The sequence below is a fragment of the Thermobia domestica genome, chromosome 3 (assembly GCF_964235325.1).
Source record: "Thermobia domestica chromosome 3, izTheDome1.hap1.1, whole genome shotgun sequence".
Classification (NCBI taxonomy): domain Eukaryota; kingdom Metazoa; phylum Arthropoda; class Insecta; order Zygentoma; family Lepismatidae; genus Thermobia; species Thermobia domestica.
In genome coordinates, this window is record NC_137456.1 from 309,069,978 (window position 1) to 309,087,416 (window position 17,439).

General features: G+C 31.7%; 1 protein-coding gene across 1 annotated transcript; it reads left to right on the forward strand.

The window, feature by feature from the left end:
* Positions 1–786: 786 nt before the first annotated feature.
* LOC145681796 (uncharacterized) lies at positions 787–17,117 on the forward strand. The gene is made up of 5 exons (XM_081753406.1): positions 787–913; positions 8,676–8,779; positions 9,410–9,492; positions 10,047–10,146; positions 12,405–17,117. Exon 5 carries the CDS (start codon positions 12,405–12,407, stop codon positions 16,677–16,679), a length of 4,275 nt encoding a protein of 1,424 aa, XP_081609532.1. The 5' UTR covers positions 787–913; positions 8,676–8,779; positions 9,410–9,492; positions 10,047–10,146; the 3' UTR covers positions 16,680–17,117.
* Positions 17,118–17,439: the final 322 nt, after the last annotated feature.

The window sequence follows — 17,439 nt, forward strand, 5'->3', positions numbered from 1 at the left end:
GTTGAAATATTATTTTTGATGCTTGTGTCTATTTTGATATACACAAGAACTATAAAGTATTTTTGAAATGAGGACTGTTGATGAATTATAAATGTAGACAATATCTGATTAATAGCCACAGCTGTTGAAATAAATACATGCTTTGATTTCTAGTGCTATTTTCTGAACCTCTATGGGACTTTCTCCTATAGATGATATTATCTGCAGTGATGGGACAATGACTGATATTATCTAAAGAACCACTTTATGGCGACTCTTTAGATATTTTAAGATTTACTTATGTGAAGATATTTATGTCTGTAAGACGCCTCTAATTGTGTACCAATAGACGATTTGAAAGGAATGGCCACTAAAGGTTACTTTGATGGAATGCTAGTTAAGGAAAGAAAGTGCTATGTATACTGGGGTTGTTATTTACAGAGGTTATTGCCATGTAATCAGTAAACGGTTTCCACAATTTTCTCTTTTATGTCCAATCTTATTTTGGAATAACATGCTGGCTAGAAATAAAATAAATAAATTGGTTAACTGTTTGCTTAACCCAAAAACTAGGACAAGGCAGGAGACTGACCCCTCATTTATTATATCTGATGAAAACGCATGAGGAAATCAGATTTTATCTTTTTTTTTAAATAAGCATACCGGTAGAAAGCTGAAAGATATTTTGTAACTAATCATAGATAGGAGAAAGGAGGGCAGGTAAATGAACTTATGCTTTGACGGAATTGAGGTGGCTTTATAAATACATGACCGACCATAGCCGTTTTATTATTTGGGTAGTACTGCTCTTGGTATAGAGAAGATTTTATTGTGTGGTCGTATTAGAATTTATTGGTGTACTAGTTTGGTGTTTGATTTCTGCAGATAGGTGTATTGACATTGAAGATTGTTTCAGCGCTTATGCAGAATTAAGGTAAGAAAACTTTAGCTAATTTTATACACAGAAAATATAGAATTAAATATTGCAAAGATTGATTGATTCATGAAATTGATATTTCGTTTTAAACTTTGTTTTATTAAAAGAGATTTGTTTCACTATGTTAATTGTACTTAAGTTTGAGTTTATAGACCTGTTTAGCACCGATTTTTTTTTTTATAAAATGAAACGAACAAACTAATAAACAATGGAAAGCAAAGCTGAATACTGCTTTGTAGGAATAAAAGAATTAATTGCCGAAGGCACATACGCTAAAAAGTTTAGCAGTAAAGAAGCTCTATTATTATTATTATTATTATTATTATTATTATTATTATTATTATTATTATTATTATTATTATTATTATTATTGAGCTGGAATTTTGCGCATCTTGAGCTTGATTTCAAACTTGTTTTCCGTTTTGGAGATTTTTTTATTTTATTATTGTGTAGTACAGAATTGAATCAAAGTTGTAGGAAACATTATTTGTTGAAGTGATTTATTGGAGCTTACTAGTGTGAAATGCGTATTTATCACGTTGGTGTTTAAGGTTTTCTAACTAGGAATCAATTTGAGATTATATATAAAGAGAGAGATTCCTTCGTTTTGCGAAAAAAAGGATTAATTGCAAGAATATTATCTTATTTGGTTGTTTTTCAGTGCCTTTATCATCATTACGTTTGTTTTCCTTATTTTGTAATATGACCATTAAATTATGATGTCAAGTCTAGTGAATTACATTTAGGATGTTTTCTTATAGTCATCGAATACTAAGCTTTTTATTGTTGATTTTACATACCGATAGTATAAAGTATTGACTTTATATGAAATGGGGGCATTGCCAATGTTACAGGAATTGGTGCGTGACAGAATAATTAAGTTTAAAGGGTTTGAATTATAAAATTTTGTGAGTATCCAGCGAGTTGGTAGCAGTAAAAATAAAGAATGTCCAGCTAGGCACAAGTCATGAGATGTAATTGTAGAATAATTTCCATTAACATCTAGATGCTTTACACCGCATAATGAGAGGAGTCTACGCTTATTGACCGTAATGTTATTTCTTATATTAGCTTTATAATTGAATTTTATTTTTCCACTTAGATCTTTTGGATTATGACTCATCGAAAATGTACTTTTTCAATTTTACGGTTATTGAGTAAAATTACGTTTAAAGTCCAAGATAATACATAGAGTTCATTTAGAACTGTGGCTATATGAAGTATAGCTTAGCGTTGCTTCTCCATTGGTGGGTTTCCCACAACTAGGACGTGTATGTTAATTGATTAGTAAGAAACAAGCTTTATTATTACTTTTAACAGCTAGGCTATAGAAGACACGGACCTATATTTATTATTATATTCCTGAACCACAGGAAGTAACATGGGGGATCTCCACCGTGTTAAAGCCGTATATACTAATCCGAGAAAACTTTAATACTTTATAGATGTTATTTCTTTTGGACTCATATAAAATTAAATTTTATGGGGAGCAGGTTAAATGAAAGTAGAAATCGCGTAGAGCAAAATAACAGTTTTTAATTTATTGGATGTCATAGAGTGAAGCAAAGCGAATAGATTCATAACTGATGTAATAGCGTAATACAGTTAATATTGACACTTAACGACATTGGATAGAGTGTATGAACTAAGTTATTACTTTTTAATGGGTGGCGAAACATAAGTTTCAAAGTTATGGCTATTTGAGACATGAACCTCCAACGGTGTAATTATATGAGGCATATATTATTGAATTAGTAGCCCCGCTTTGTTTGGTTTGAGATTCTAAACATTGTTAGTAATTTTAAAAAACGGACGGCACACACGTTTTTTTTTTTTTTTTTTTAAGTTTTGGAGAACAAATTTAAAGAATTCTCTCACTTTGTTTACTGCATTATAATGTTTTAAGTCACTTGAGGAAAAACTAACACTTATAATGATTTGAGGTATAATTCCGACTTTTTTGCAATTATAGTTGTTAAGTTATGAGGGAAATGGTGATTATTTTGATCCATTAAAATAGATAGAACCTCGAAAAAAATCTAGGGACATTGTTATAATGCCCTAACTTGGCTTTGAAGTAAGCACTCTATCACTGATTTCCCACAATTAAAGAAATATAGGAAATATTTTGGTATGAGGACAATTAATTAATACTAAGACTATATAAAAGGAATAGTTGTACTGATTTGCTATTTAGATTAATTACACTGTATTTTAGTTTGTAGATTACATTTTATTAAGAAATAATGATGATTACAGGGTCCGTAAACACAATTTTAGATACAACGAGCTATAGTACTTTTGAATTTTGTTTGTTTGTAACGTACTATTTGAGTTTATTGAAACTAGTATTTCCCGAAACTAAATTTGATTTGTACCTGATTGAGTTTCAATATTATTGGAAACATAATTTTATATTAGAATTATCAAATTAGCTATTAGTTCCGTATTTGTGTAAAATAAGTTGAACAGTATACATAAATTGTGTTTTTCGCAGCCTTGTTTACAGTAATATTTGAATATTAGCGTACCCGATTTGTTTTATATCTATTTCCGTTTGATAATACAAATGAGAAATTGTTTAGATGGACAAAAAATTAAATGACAATTAACAAATAGAGTCTTTAGCTTCCTTAAAATATTTGATGCCGGCGAGAAATGTTATAGCACTCCTCAATACTTGTAAGGTTGATTAGTGGGATGTTCAGGACAATACTCAGAAATACATATAGAATTGGAATTGAGAATTTTAGATTTTTTGGGCTACCTTGGATAATGACTTATTTGAGGACATGCCGAGACTTGTATATTTTGACATTTAAAATGCTTAGCGTACAGGAGGTTTAACTATACAGGGAAGAAATACATATACTTTAGGGAACAATACCAAACATATTTAATAGAAAGTGCCTGAAATGTTATGTAGACTAGATAAGCACCTATGTACCGCTGGGTTGCATACAACCAGGGATACTATCATATTTCAATTTATTCTTTGAAATTTATTATTATATTGAGATGACATATTTTAGTTTAGCGTCCCACAATTATGAGTTTCGAAAAATACTCACCAATTTTCTTTCAAATGTAAGCCAAAGGCGGGGTGAGGTCCCACCACAATTTATATAAGATTTAAAATTGTTATGACCGGACATGGACACTAAGACCGGACACTAGGATTGGGGCAGAGGGAAATTTTGTATGTACTTGTTAAAGATTTAGTATCTTTCAGTTTATGGTGATTATGAGAAAATGAAAAATGAAATGAAATCTTTGAGTCCCACGGTTATGCCGGTTAGGCTAAAGGAGACGGTGATTATTTTTTGGTTCGTTTGTTTCTACAAACTCTGAACAATCTAAGGTGTTTGAACTAAATATGGGAGCTAAAATAAGCTCTTAAAAGTATATAGGAAGTGGGAGGAAACGGGAGAACCCCGAGAAAAAACCCATGGACACGGTGTTTGTCCACCACAATTTATAAAAAAAATAAATCCAAACAATGTTTATCATGAAAATGTTGAAATATTTGGTGCGAGCTGGTATCGAACCCGAAACCCCTAGCACCAGAGGTGAACGCTCTACCACTGAGTCACCGCGGCCCCTTATGAGAAATGAATTTTTATATTGATTTGCTTTACAAAGAAAGCTGTTGAAAAAAGTATATAAAAAAGTGGAAGGAAACCCACGATTACGATGATTGTTCACTACAATTTATACAAAGCACTTGTTTTTGTCATGAGAACGCTACAGGATTTGTTGAACCAAGAATTTCTAGCACTCCCCCCACAACTTTACTAATAAGTATGGTATACATTCGAGTTAAATGAACGCAATTTTAACTATAAGTAGGATACGCGTTTAATTAGAAGATTTCAATATAATCAGACGCCGGAGTAGTGTACGCTGTTAATATTCATGAAAGTATGAGGAGTAGTCAATATGAATAATAGAAGCAGAAACATTTGTTTCAGTTCAATGTGAATACTATTGTTCAAGACACTGACACATGTGAAAATAAGAAAAAATCGGTTCATTATTTGTCCAACTTATATTTGCAAATAGGGCCAAGTTATTGATATTGTTAGAAAATATAGTTGATACATTGTAAAGACTCATTTTCAAGCTTACCAATAATAATTATTAAATTTAGGCATCCCTTTTTTCTTATAGTCACTAATTTAGTTCAATGTAGAATGGTTACCCTGGACCCCTACATTAGATAAATGCTTACCCAATGAGAGTCTACGTATATGGAACCTTATTGTATATGTAACAGAAAGTATCTAATTAAAAGTAAATCTGTATTAGTTGAGTCCGCTACATATGTATTTACCTTGGGTTCTTAAGTAACTAAGTTTTGAAGTACAGATACTTTATATATGTAAAAACACATGATCGTTGAAACTACATGAACTCGTATTATTACTACAACTATTGCTATTCCCACTACCACTACTACTACTACTACTATCGCTACTACCGACTACTAGTATTACCACTGTCCCCGCCGCTAGTGCCACTAGTATTCTACCAGTACTACCCCCTAGTACTAGTATTACTACTATTGCTACTCCCACTACTACTACTACTAGTATTACCATCACTATTGCTACTAATACTCTATCAGCACTACCACTACTAATACTATCGACTACTAGTATTACCACCACTACTAATACTATCGACTACTAGTATTACCACTGTTAGCCGCTACTGCTATTAGTATTCTACCACTACTACTACTACTACTAGTAGTAGTAGTATTACCACTGCCACAATTACTACTGCTACTAATACTCTATTAGTACTACCGCTGCTACTACTATCGACTACTAGTATTACCACCACTACTAATACTATCGACTACTAGTATTACCACTGTTAGCCGCTACTGCTATTAGTATTCTACCACTACTACTACTACTAGTAGTAGTAGTATTACCACTGCCACAATTACTACTGCTACTAATACTCTATTAGTACTACCGCTGCTACTACTAATACTGCTACTATCGCTACTTCCGCTACTACTACTACTACTATTACTACTACTATTGGTTGCATGTGAACTATCGAATATCGATTACTACTTGCTGCTTTGTGGTTATTTCTTTGTTCCGCTTGTAATCTAACCTTCTTTCTTCTACTACCATGTAAACTTTTGTATGTATGTATGCCTCTTTTTTTCTTTCTTTGCCTGTATGCCCTTTTTTCTAATCAAAGTTTCTTTTCTTTGTGTTTTTCTCTAACTATTTTTACCTATTTGCTCTATGCAGAATGCTATTAGATTTCTATTTCACCTTTTGTTCTATTTGTACCTATTTCTATTTTACTCCTTTGTTGATCAGCTTCTAAATTCCCCGTTTCTTTCGTTGGTTTATCTCTATTGAATATTTCTCTTTTTTCATGTATGTCTATCTCTTTTTATAGAATAATATGATGAAGTAGGTAAAAAACTAAGTAAAGTTCCATTAACAGGCCATCTCTTACAGATTAGTATCTTCTCTTGCTTGAGCCTGACGACTTTTTATGTAACCTGTCCTAACCTAAGCTATTCCAATTTATTGTGTGCTACCCTAATTTTGATGGGCTTCCAATTTTACATAAATTACATCCTGATCCGCTCTTTCTTTGGTATTTTTCCAACTATGTTTTAGCTAACATATTCTTGATTCTGCCCACTAACCTTTACTTGTTATGTAATATATCTGTCCTTCATTGACTCCATGGTATGAATCGCTAAATATTTTCTTTCTGTTTGTTGTACTATGATTTTCTCTTTTACTTTGCTGCCGTTACTTTTATTCCTGCTGTTATTGTACTGAACTAAATTTAATTTATTGTATTTGTGCTTTGTCTCATTCGTCAATTGCCAATGTCCTACAATACTTAATAAATGCCAATACAGTCATGATTTGAATAATTTGTTTTGAATTATTTTAAACTTTAAGATCTTGTTCGCAACTAAGCTTTAACTAACTCTATGGTCTATGGAACCCGGAGGTTCACAGAAGCTCTCCAGTGACTTCTATCCTTGCATCAATTTTTTACTATGTATTCCAATCTCTGCGAGACCCATCCCTCCCAGCTGCGCCTAGGTCTTTCTAATGGTTGTTTTCCGACTGGTCTTCCAGTCAAGAGTTTGAAAGCGTTCTTCCATTTTAGCTGCATGATTTGCCCTCCTAGACTTGACGATCCTAACAATGTTGGGTAAAACCATATAAATTATGTAGTTCCGCCATTTTCCCATTTCCGAGGATTGAATATTCGTTTTAGGATCTTGTTTTCAAATACTTTTTAGTTTATGTTTTTCCCTCAGAGTAAGTGACAATGTTTTGCAGTCATACAGAATAACAACTAAGCTTTAAATGTTTCCTAAACTCTAAACTTAAGCTCATGTTCTGCTTTTACTTGCTAACTAATTAGTTCGCTAGTTCTTAATGCTAAACCAGTATCATGCTTTTAACTATTGCATGCTTAAGTTTATGTCCCTATTCTGAACTAACTTTAAGCTATTTGAAAAGTTTTCTGTCTCCCTGTTTGCTATTATATGTCTGTTACCAATTCTATTATTAGATGTCTCTTAGAATTTCCAATTGTGCTCCTCTTTGTAGATGATTTTAAGAGTGGTGTACGGGTTCCTTATTGTGTTAGCATTATATATTTCTTAAAATGGCTGTTTGCTATTCTATTGTGTTTAGTATTTTCCTTGCATGGTTTTTTCTGCTATTTGGTGCTAGCACTACTAGTAGAATTTCTTAACCTGCTTGAGTATTATTCTATTGTGTTTAGTATTTTTTTTTCTTGGCTTCTACTGCTATTTACTATTATTAGCAGTACTACTTGTGTTTTTTCAAGATGATTGTCTGTTATTCTATTATAACTTCTTTAACCTAACCCAAACTATTTGACATTAACTATCATATGCCTTTTATCTTTCTGTATATAGCAGAAGCTTTCTGTTTGTGTATAATCCAAATTTGATGTTTTGTCTTTATGCATGTTTTCTTCTTATGCCTGCCATTGTTTTTTTCTTTGTATTGTTTTTTTGTACTCTGTTTTCGTAGATTTTTTTTATAAATGTTTCCTTTAAGTTTCTCGTAACTTATCAAAACTCCATTGCCATCTCCTGCCACCTCTTCCTAGTATCTTATAGTACTGATATTTGAAAATTTAATTCTAACAGAACCAAATGATTTATACATATTTCAGAAATATATATCTTTAGATACACTCAATATTATGTTCTTCTATCTTATATTAGGCATACCATATACTATACTAACATATAAGATGGATATAGATATATCTCTAATGTAAATATAAATATATAATTATAGATAGATATAGATATAGTTATGGGTAAATATAGATATAGTTATAGATATAGATAGATATATATAGCTATATATAGATATATAGTTATAGATACATATAGGTATAGATAGATATAGATATATCTCTAATGTAAATATAAATATATAATTATAGATAGATATAGTTATAGTTATAGATATATATATATATATATAGATATAGTTATAGATAGTTATAGATACATATAGGTATAGATAGATAGATAGATATAGATAAATAATTATAGTTATAGATATAGATAGAAATAGATATAGTTATAGATATAGTTATAGATAGATATAGATATAGATATCTCTAATGTAAATATAGATATATAGTTAGGTATAAGGTTTAATACTATATATTTACTATATGTTCTAACACATGTTATGTTATATTTTAGGTTACCCTTTTGTGGCAATACCATTATTACTGGTGTAGTACTAAAAGTATCGAGAAGTACTAACCAAAAGTACGAGAGGAGCAAGATATTTTCTGCTACCAAAGGTATTTTTTATTCCTTTGTATTTAAATAGACCAATTATGTTGCTGCAAGGATATTATTGAAAATAATACGAAATAGTGAAATAAGAAATTTTTGTAAGTTTCGCAGCGTAGCTGCTTTGAGCTTGCTTAGCAAGCGAAATAATAAAAAAGATACGATCCAATAAAAATAAGAAATGTTTTCTAAGTTTCGCAGCATAGCTGCTCTTACGAGTATGCTCTGGCATACGAACCAATAAAAAATAAGAAGTTTTTACAAAAAATGATCCGTCAAAGTTAAGAAAAGAACATTAAAAGAACAAGTAGAAATAGTCAAACATATAAGAAAGGTTAGCTTAAATTATGTTAAGTTAGTTTGATTAAACATTCTAATATTCACAGTATAGTTTTTCCGAGTAATTTACAAGTTCTCAATTTTTAGTATTTTTGAAATAAGTTTCTCTTTATGAGATTTTATTCTTGAGTTTTCGTAGAAAACGAGTTTGTGTAACAGACGAGAAAATAAATAATCACAGCGCAGCTGCTCTTACGACTTTCTATAAGAAAGGAGAATATAAAAATAAAAAGTGAATCATAAAAAATGATTAGGAAAATAAATTACAAGTGTTACTTAGTAATGCTTCATTGTTTCAGGGCAACTAATTGGAGGTAACTACTTGAAGTAAAAGTGGCAGCGGAATTAGGAATTCCAAAGTATTAAAGTTCACAGAAGTAAAGTAAGTATCATTGGTAACTTACATAATAGTTTATGCTTAAGAAATTTTTTTCTAAGTTCACAGCGTAGCTGCTCTTACGACTTTCTAATTTTAAAAACGAGTGTTATTTTAAATAACACGAAAGAATAAAATAATCACAGCGTAGCTGCTTTGAGCTTGTGTAGCATGTAGATTACTTTGAAAGAACTATTTTGCATTACTTATTTTTTGAAAGCGTGCATTTGTTTGTAACAGTTCGTAACATACAGATTACTTTGAAAGAACTAGTTTGCATTACTTATTTTTTGAGAACCTGCATTTGCTTTGCGTAACGTTTTTTTTGTTAACAACTGATACATTTTTTCTTGCATACATCTTTTTGAATTTATTTTTTGTTTACATGTAAGTTTTTTTCAGTATGCAGTTTTGTTAACACCTCTTAATTTTTTTGTAGCATGTAACATAGTTAAATTTTTGCAAATTAAGTTTTACAGTTTAGTAATACACATTTTCAATTTTTTTTTATACTGAAATATAATTTCATGTAAAGTAATATTGTTTCTTTATTATTACAGCATTCAAGTGTTTCATCCTCAACTGTGAATTTACCACTTCTCATATTTTATTTGACATCTAAGAACATTTAGATAAGGATTTCCTGTCTTTCCAGCGGCGGTAAGTGTTCATATACATTTTTTGTTAACCTTTAAAACTTGTTAATAGAAATAAAAATATTTGTTACTTACATAAATGAACTAATAAAAACAATATTTTAATCTAATGAAACTATAATATAAAGAGTATAAAATTAAAATCATATTGACAAATAATTTTGAGTAAACTAACTTTACATGTGCGCAATTTAATTAATGAACATTTCAAATTATATCTAAACATATTTTATTTGCAACTCATTTCAATTTTAATTACTTTTTTACATTTTTTATTTTACAGTCAAAGAGTTTCATATGATGAAACGAATATATAAAAAATGTATTTTGCAATCAAAAAGTTTCATGTTAGATGTGAAAATTACATTTACACTTTTGCATTTTTTATTTTACAATCAAAACGCTCCATGTAAACATATAAAGAATTGCATTGCAAAATTTAATGTCATTTAAAAAATAGACATTAACGTTTACAGGTAAAGTAGAAAAATAAAATTAACTGAACTTTCATTAGTAGTGCATTATAAAAAAATAGTTACAATAAATTAAAATTTACAAATTGAATAATAGAAAGTCACAAAATATTTATTAAATATATTAGTTTTCTTTGTTGATGCATTTCATTGAATACTGTAGAACAGTTATCATATTAATTATTTTATTTGTTCTTATTTTGTTTGTTAATTTAATATGCTTTCTCTAACTATACGTATTTTAAATTTAGTAATTGATCTTTTAAATAATGATGCTTTTCCTAACCTGATTTAATTATTTTAATTTTGCTAATCCTATTTAATAAATTTTCTCTGTTGATTGGTGTTTAACTATGATTTGTAAGTATTCGAACTTTCATTTTTAACCATACGTAATTTTTCTTAACTATAATTTGTAACAATTAACTATTTGAATGCTATTTTGAATAGAACTGCATTAACTAACTATCTTTAAAATCTGCTGTTTCTATGCTATCGTATGTTTAATAATAATTGGGTTAATTAATTATGGGTTTCCTAACCTATGTGGATTAATTCAGTATATTCTTTAAATCTCTGCTATATTGTTTGTCTGATAAAGTTCTGATGCTTTGGGTCATAAACTATTCTAAACCTTTTGCTAACCTTGTTTCTTATTTGATTTTTGCTAAACTATTTCTTCTTTGATATGTTTTGTTTACTATGTTATTTTTATTAAATTGTGTTTCTGTTTATTACTACTTGGATTTTTTTATTGACAATGTTAATTTGAAATGATTTTTATTCATTGGAATGTTCACATTAGATATGTTCATTTTTTCAAATATGAAAATATTATTGCCCGTAAAATTAAATATTCGGAAACATTAGGTTAAATTCGGGAAACTTCGAGAACGTCACATAACTTTAAATAATACATGTTTGTAAAATAACATTATTACTTTAGAAAATATTTTCGTAATTTAATATTTTTGGGTACGAGAATACAAACTAAAATATTTGGGTACGAGACTTTAAAGTAAGTGTATTTGGGTACGAGATTACAAACTGAACACGATTGGGTACGAGACTTTAAAGTAAGTGTATCTGGGTACGAGATTACAAATTAAATACGTTTGGGTACGAGATTACATTTCCAAAAGTATAAATACGGCGCAGCAAGCCGCGGCGAATCAGTATAGAAGAAGAAGGACTGTTGCAGTGAAGACGTTTCTGTTTGTACGTTGTGGGTTGCAATTGCAAAACAGTTAGATAAATATTACAGGATTTTGTCATTTAGTGTTATAGGAAACTGTGAGTGGATTTGCCGCTTCTGTAAAGTGAAAAACTTACGAAGTTATAGTTATCAGGATCTGTCGATAAACATTTAATTATATTTTCAATAAACAGTGTTAATATAGGATTGGTATTTTTCGGCAATCTTCGGCAAACTTCGGAAAATTTCGTTAATGTTCGGAAAACTTCGTGTGGAATTTATAATATTTTCGTGTATATAAGACAGGTAAAATTGAGCGGTCAGTCAGTAGTGAAGAATTATTGAAATTGTGAAGACGTTCCTGGTTTATATTACGTGGTGCGATTAGCCTGAAGAAAATTTTATTACGGCAAACTGTAAACTGGTGATAGCGGAAACTAGTGAAGGATTTACCGATAAAGTTAAACAGTGTGTTCGGTAAACTTAAAACTGAATTTGTGAATTACAATTATTGTTGTGCGGTCAGTGAAAATACTGTGAATTTAACTTGAATATATATTGATAAATATACAGTGATATAATATTTAATTACAGATGGCTTCTACAGGTGTAAATGATCTAACCCAGCTGTTAACCTTGGCCGAACGCTTTGGATACGAGGCACCCGAAGTTACATTTTATACATGGAAAATGATATTAGAAAATTATCATTCCAAGGGGGTGCGTGTACGTAGTCCTGAATATGAACGATTTTTGCAAGCGCTATTTAGGCATTATGGGGTTGTTCAGGAAATTATTTTGGCAAGCTGTGAATCCGCTGCTGATATTTCTGATTTATATCAGTGCGGATTCTTTCGTGAGGATGATATAAAAAATCAGGCCTGTGAAAAGTTCAAGCAGTTGGTATTGGCAGGTAAGACAGATGGCTTATTTGCTGAAGCTGCTGCTGAACTATTAGGTGATCTTGTGAACTTAGCAGAATCAAGTTCTATGAGTTTTGGGGAACCTATAAACTTGCCAGGGCCAAGCTCTGCAAGTTCTGGGGAACCTATAAACTTGACAGGATCTGGTTCTGTGAGTTCTGAGGATGTATCTAAGACAATGTATGGTACGGGTGTGCCAAATTTTAAGATTGTAAGGAGTACATCCCGTAATTATGCATACTTCGGGCTAAAGGGAACAGAGTTAACCATTAAGTGTATGGGTTCAAATGGAATCGAAGACCCGGAAAAATATATACGAAATCTGTTTGATTTTGTAATGACCCATACAATAAAGGATGTTGACAAGAACACCTATATAGGATTAACTATCGAGAGCAGTGCCTCGAAGTTAAATAAACCTATTTATCTTTCATGGCGGAAAAAATCTGAATTGAACCCGGAGGCCCTCTTCTCCATAGTGGAAAATACCCTCAATAGCAATGAGGAGTTCCTAATCGGAGGTGATGTCACGTTTAAGGTGCATAGTGTGCATCTCCGTAAAGGAAGAGGAAAAACGCGGAATCGAACCATCAAGAAATATGCACCGTTGGGTGAGTTTTTGGAAGATAAATTACTTCCTATGGACAAGGATGTATACTGCCTCCCAAAGAGTATAATTCTGGGAATGGCAAGGGCTAACCAAAAACGTCAACAACTGTATGAATTAAAGAATCATCCAAAGCGTTTGTTAAATCAGGCTGTTAAATTATGTGAAAGATTAAACATAGAACCTGGTGAACAAAACGGGTGTACTCTCGAAGACGCCAAAAAGATACAGAACCATCTCGCGTCCAAGTACCAAATCATTATCTTTGAAAGGAAACTTAATAGTCGGGAATTTCATGTGATTGGAAGTATTCTAAACTTATTAGGTACAAGAGGATTTTGTAAATCATGTTTGCAGGGGTACAATAATAATGGGCTTTATCATAAGTGCGAATTCAAGTGTTCAGCTTGTGAAAAATACCATGAATTAGTTACCTCTGAAATTAAACGGGAATGTGATGATTGTCATAGATTGTTTTCATCGAATGAATGTTTCAACAATCATAAAGATGTAACAAAACGTGGCAAGAGTGTATGTGATATGGTTAGGGTATGTAATGAGTGTGGTGTAATGTATAATTTACAACGACGAAAATCTGAACACAAGTGTGGTGAGCGGTTGTGTAAACCATGTAACATGCATGTTGACCGAAACCACGTTTGCTATGTTCAGAAAGAAAACCTTACCCGGGTCGAAAAGTATTTGTACATTGTATTCGATGTAGAGACTATGCTACTGGATATGAATGTTAAGGGGGAACAGCAACATGAGGTAAATCTTGTATGTGCACAATTAATTTGTTACTCATGCAAGGGTAATTCGATGGATGATACGTGCCGTATATGTGGAGATGAAAACGGAAATCGTGAGTTTTCTTTTAAAACTCTTGGTGGGTTTGTTAAGTTCGTGTTAACACCTCGTCAAGGGTTTGACAAGGTCATTGTGTTATCACATAATGGGAGTCGTTATGATATCCATTTTGTAGCTAAACATCTTATAGAGACCGAGCATCTTTCTGTAGATTTAACTATGACGGGGCAAAAGATTATTGAATTGAGAGTCGGGAACGGTCATATTGTGTTCAGGGATAGTTACTTATACATGGGAATTAAACTGTCAAAATTACCCAAAACTTTAGGCTTATCTGGCAACTTGCGGAAGGGATCTTTCCCATACTTATTTAATACCCCGAATAATCAAAATTATGTAGGCAAAATTCCGGATCTTAAGTATTTTGATCCCGATAGTTTGTCCCCCGAAGAGAAAAGGCAGCTAATCGCCTGGCACCAAGAACGTGCTTTAAGCGGCGAGGAGTATGATCTCCAAAAGGAGATGCTCGCGTACTGTCGTAATGACGTAAGAATTTTAGCTGAGGGTATCATAAAATTCTCAAACCTGATCGAAGAAAAAACTAACGACATCCAATGTTTTATTTCTTCAAGTACTATAGCCAGTCTTGCTATGAATGTCTATTGTACCTTATATTTACCTAAAGATTCAATTGGTGTAATTCCACCTCTTGGATTTGATTATCGTGACCGTCAAAGTGTGAAAGCACTGCAATGGTTGCGATACATGAAATTAACAAGAGGTACTGAAATTCAGTGTTCGGAAAATGGTACCGAAAGACGCTTTGGGAAATATAAGGTTGACGGATATGAACCAAATAGTAAAACTGTGCTAGAGTTCTATGGATGTTTTTGGCATTGTTGTCCCACGTGTTATCCAGAGTTACGTCATGAACAGCTTGACGAGCCCTCGTCTTATCGTACAATTATGCAGCAACGTTATGAGGAGACTGTCATTAAAGCAAATTACCTACGTGGCCGAGGTTTTAATCTTATTGAAATGTGGGAATGTGAGTGGGATAATCAGGTGAAGAAGGACAAGTCCATACAGGAGTTTATCAAAACTCAGTGTAAGGATATTGTCGATCATTTGATTCCCAAGCATGCATTTAATGGCGGTCGCACAGAATGTTTTAATGCGCTGTATGAGTGTACTGATAATGAAAACATTCAATATCTGGATGTTACGAGTCTCTACCCGTGGGTAATGGCTCGTAAGATGCTGCCAATAGGTATGCCAAAAATGCATAGGGGGCCAGACTTTCCAGAAGTGGAAGGTATCAATGGGCTTGTTAAATGCACCGTCTTGCCTCCAAAGGATCTTTATTTTCCGATTCTTCCATATGTTGCGGGAGGTCGATTACTTTTCGGTCTTTGCCGTACTTGTATGGATGAGGAAAGTGTCAATGATTGTTTGCATTGCGATAAGGACCGGTCTATTACTGGTACGTTTTGCACCCCCGAACTTCATAAAGCAATACAAGGCGGATATAAGATACTCGCCATTAAAGAAATATGGGAATTTGAACTCACCGGCTCCGAGGATCGAAATGCGCATAGTTTGTTCCGCAACTATGTAAATTCCTTCCTCCAAATGAAGCAGGAGGCATCTGGTTTTCCTGCTTCGTGTCAAAATAAAGGAGACGAAGAAAAATATATTAACGAGTATCTTGCGCATGAGGGCATTCAATTGAATCATAGTAATATCAGGAAGAACCCGGGATTGAGGTATATATCCAAAATATTCCTCAACTCCTTATATGGAAAATGGGGGCAGCGAACAGACTTGCCGCAAACAAAAATCATTGATAATCCGGAGACGTTTTTTACATATCTATTGTCGGCGCAATATGAGGTTCAATCAGTACTGCCGATTGGTGACGAACACCTAATTATCACATACAAAGACATCGAGAATGAAAACAAACCGTGGAAGTTCTCGAATGTTGTACTTGCCGCGTTTATTACGTCATGGGCAAGGCTTCGACTTTATGACCTCTTGACATCAGTAGGACCTGAAAATGTTTTGTACTGTGACACGGACAGCATAATGTTTGTCCAGAGACGAAATGATAAGTCCATGCTTACAACTGGGTCCTACCTGGGTGAGCTAACCAATGAAGTTCCGGAAGGGTGGGAAATAGACATGTTTATCGGTTTAGGGGCTAAAAATTATGCGTATAGGCTAAAAGAAATTGGGACGGGAAAACTGGATTATGTATACAAAATCAGGGGTATTACTTTGGACAGTAGAACGCGAAAAGAAATTAATTTTGAACATTTTTACAATTTAGTTCAAAATAAAATTGAAAAGAAGGAGTTATACTTCCCAGGAAGGATTTCACGTAAAAATGGGTTTACCATTGTTTCACGACCTGAAACAAAGACTCATCGAAAAGTAAATAACAAAAGACAAAGATTAAACCCCGACAGTATGACAGATTACCGTACCATTCCTTATGGTTATCAAAGTCGAAGTCCTGTCACGTAATAGATTGTGCGAATGAATGTGTGTATATATGTATATAATTATTTATTTTTATATGTAAATAATAGTGTAAATGGAGGTAAAAACATCTATGATAATCATACATTTTCGTTAACTTGACATGACCTGGATATAGCATATAAATATTCTATACTATCAGATTCCTTTCATATTCACAAGTACTGGTTATTATACCATCTTTATAAAGTATCTGCATTCCTCACACCGCACCCTCATTTTGTAAATAATATATTATATATTGTAAATAGATTTTTTATACAAATTTTGCAAATAGCTTTTCATATACTAAATAGTTTTTATATTTTGTGAATTTTTCATATGTTGTAAATAGATTTTCATATTGTAAATAGTTTTTTATATATTGTATACACCACATTTCAAATATTAAATTATTTTTATTAATCAAGTACAAACAATCAATAGAACAATGTATATAGCAATATATTAAAACACTTGTTATATAGTTTACAATATTTATTTTTATTATATATCTACATTTTTTATTTTTATTATGTACATTCAATTTTTATTTTTATTATGTACATTCAATTTTTATTTTTATTATATATTTTACATTTTCATTTTATTATATTTACAATTTTTTATTATATATAATTTTTTATCATTATTTTTTACAATAAAATTTTTTAAAACTATATTCATGCCTTTAATTTCTACATCCTATAAAATTAAAAGGTACTTAATACAAATAGTATGTGTATTCTGTATAAGATAAAGGAAG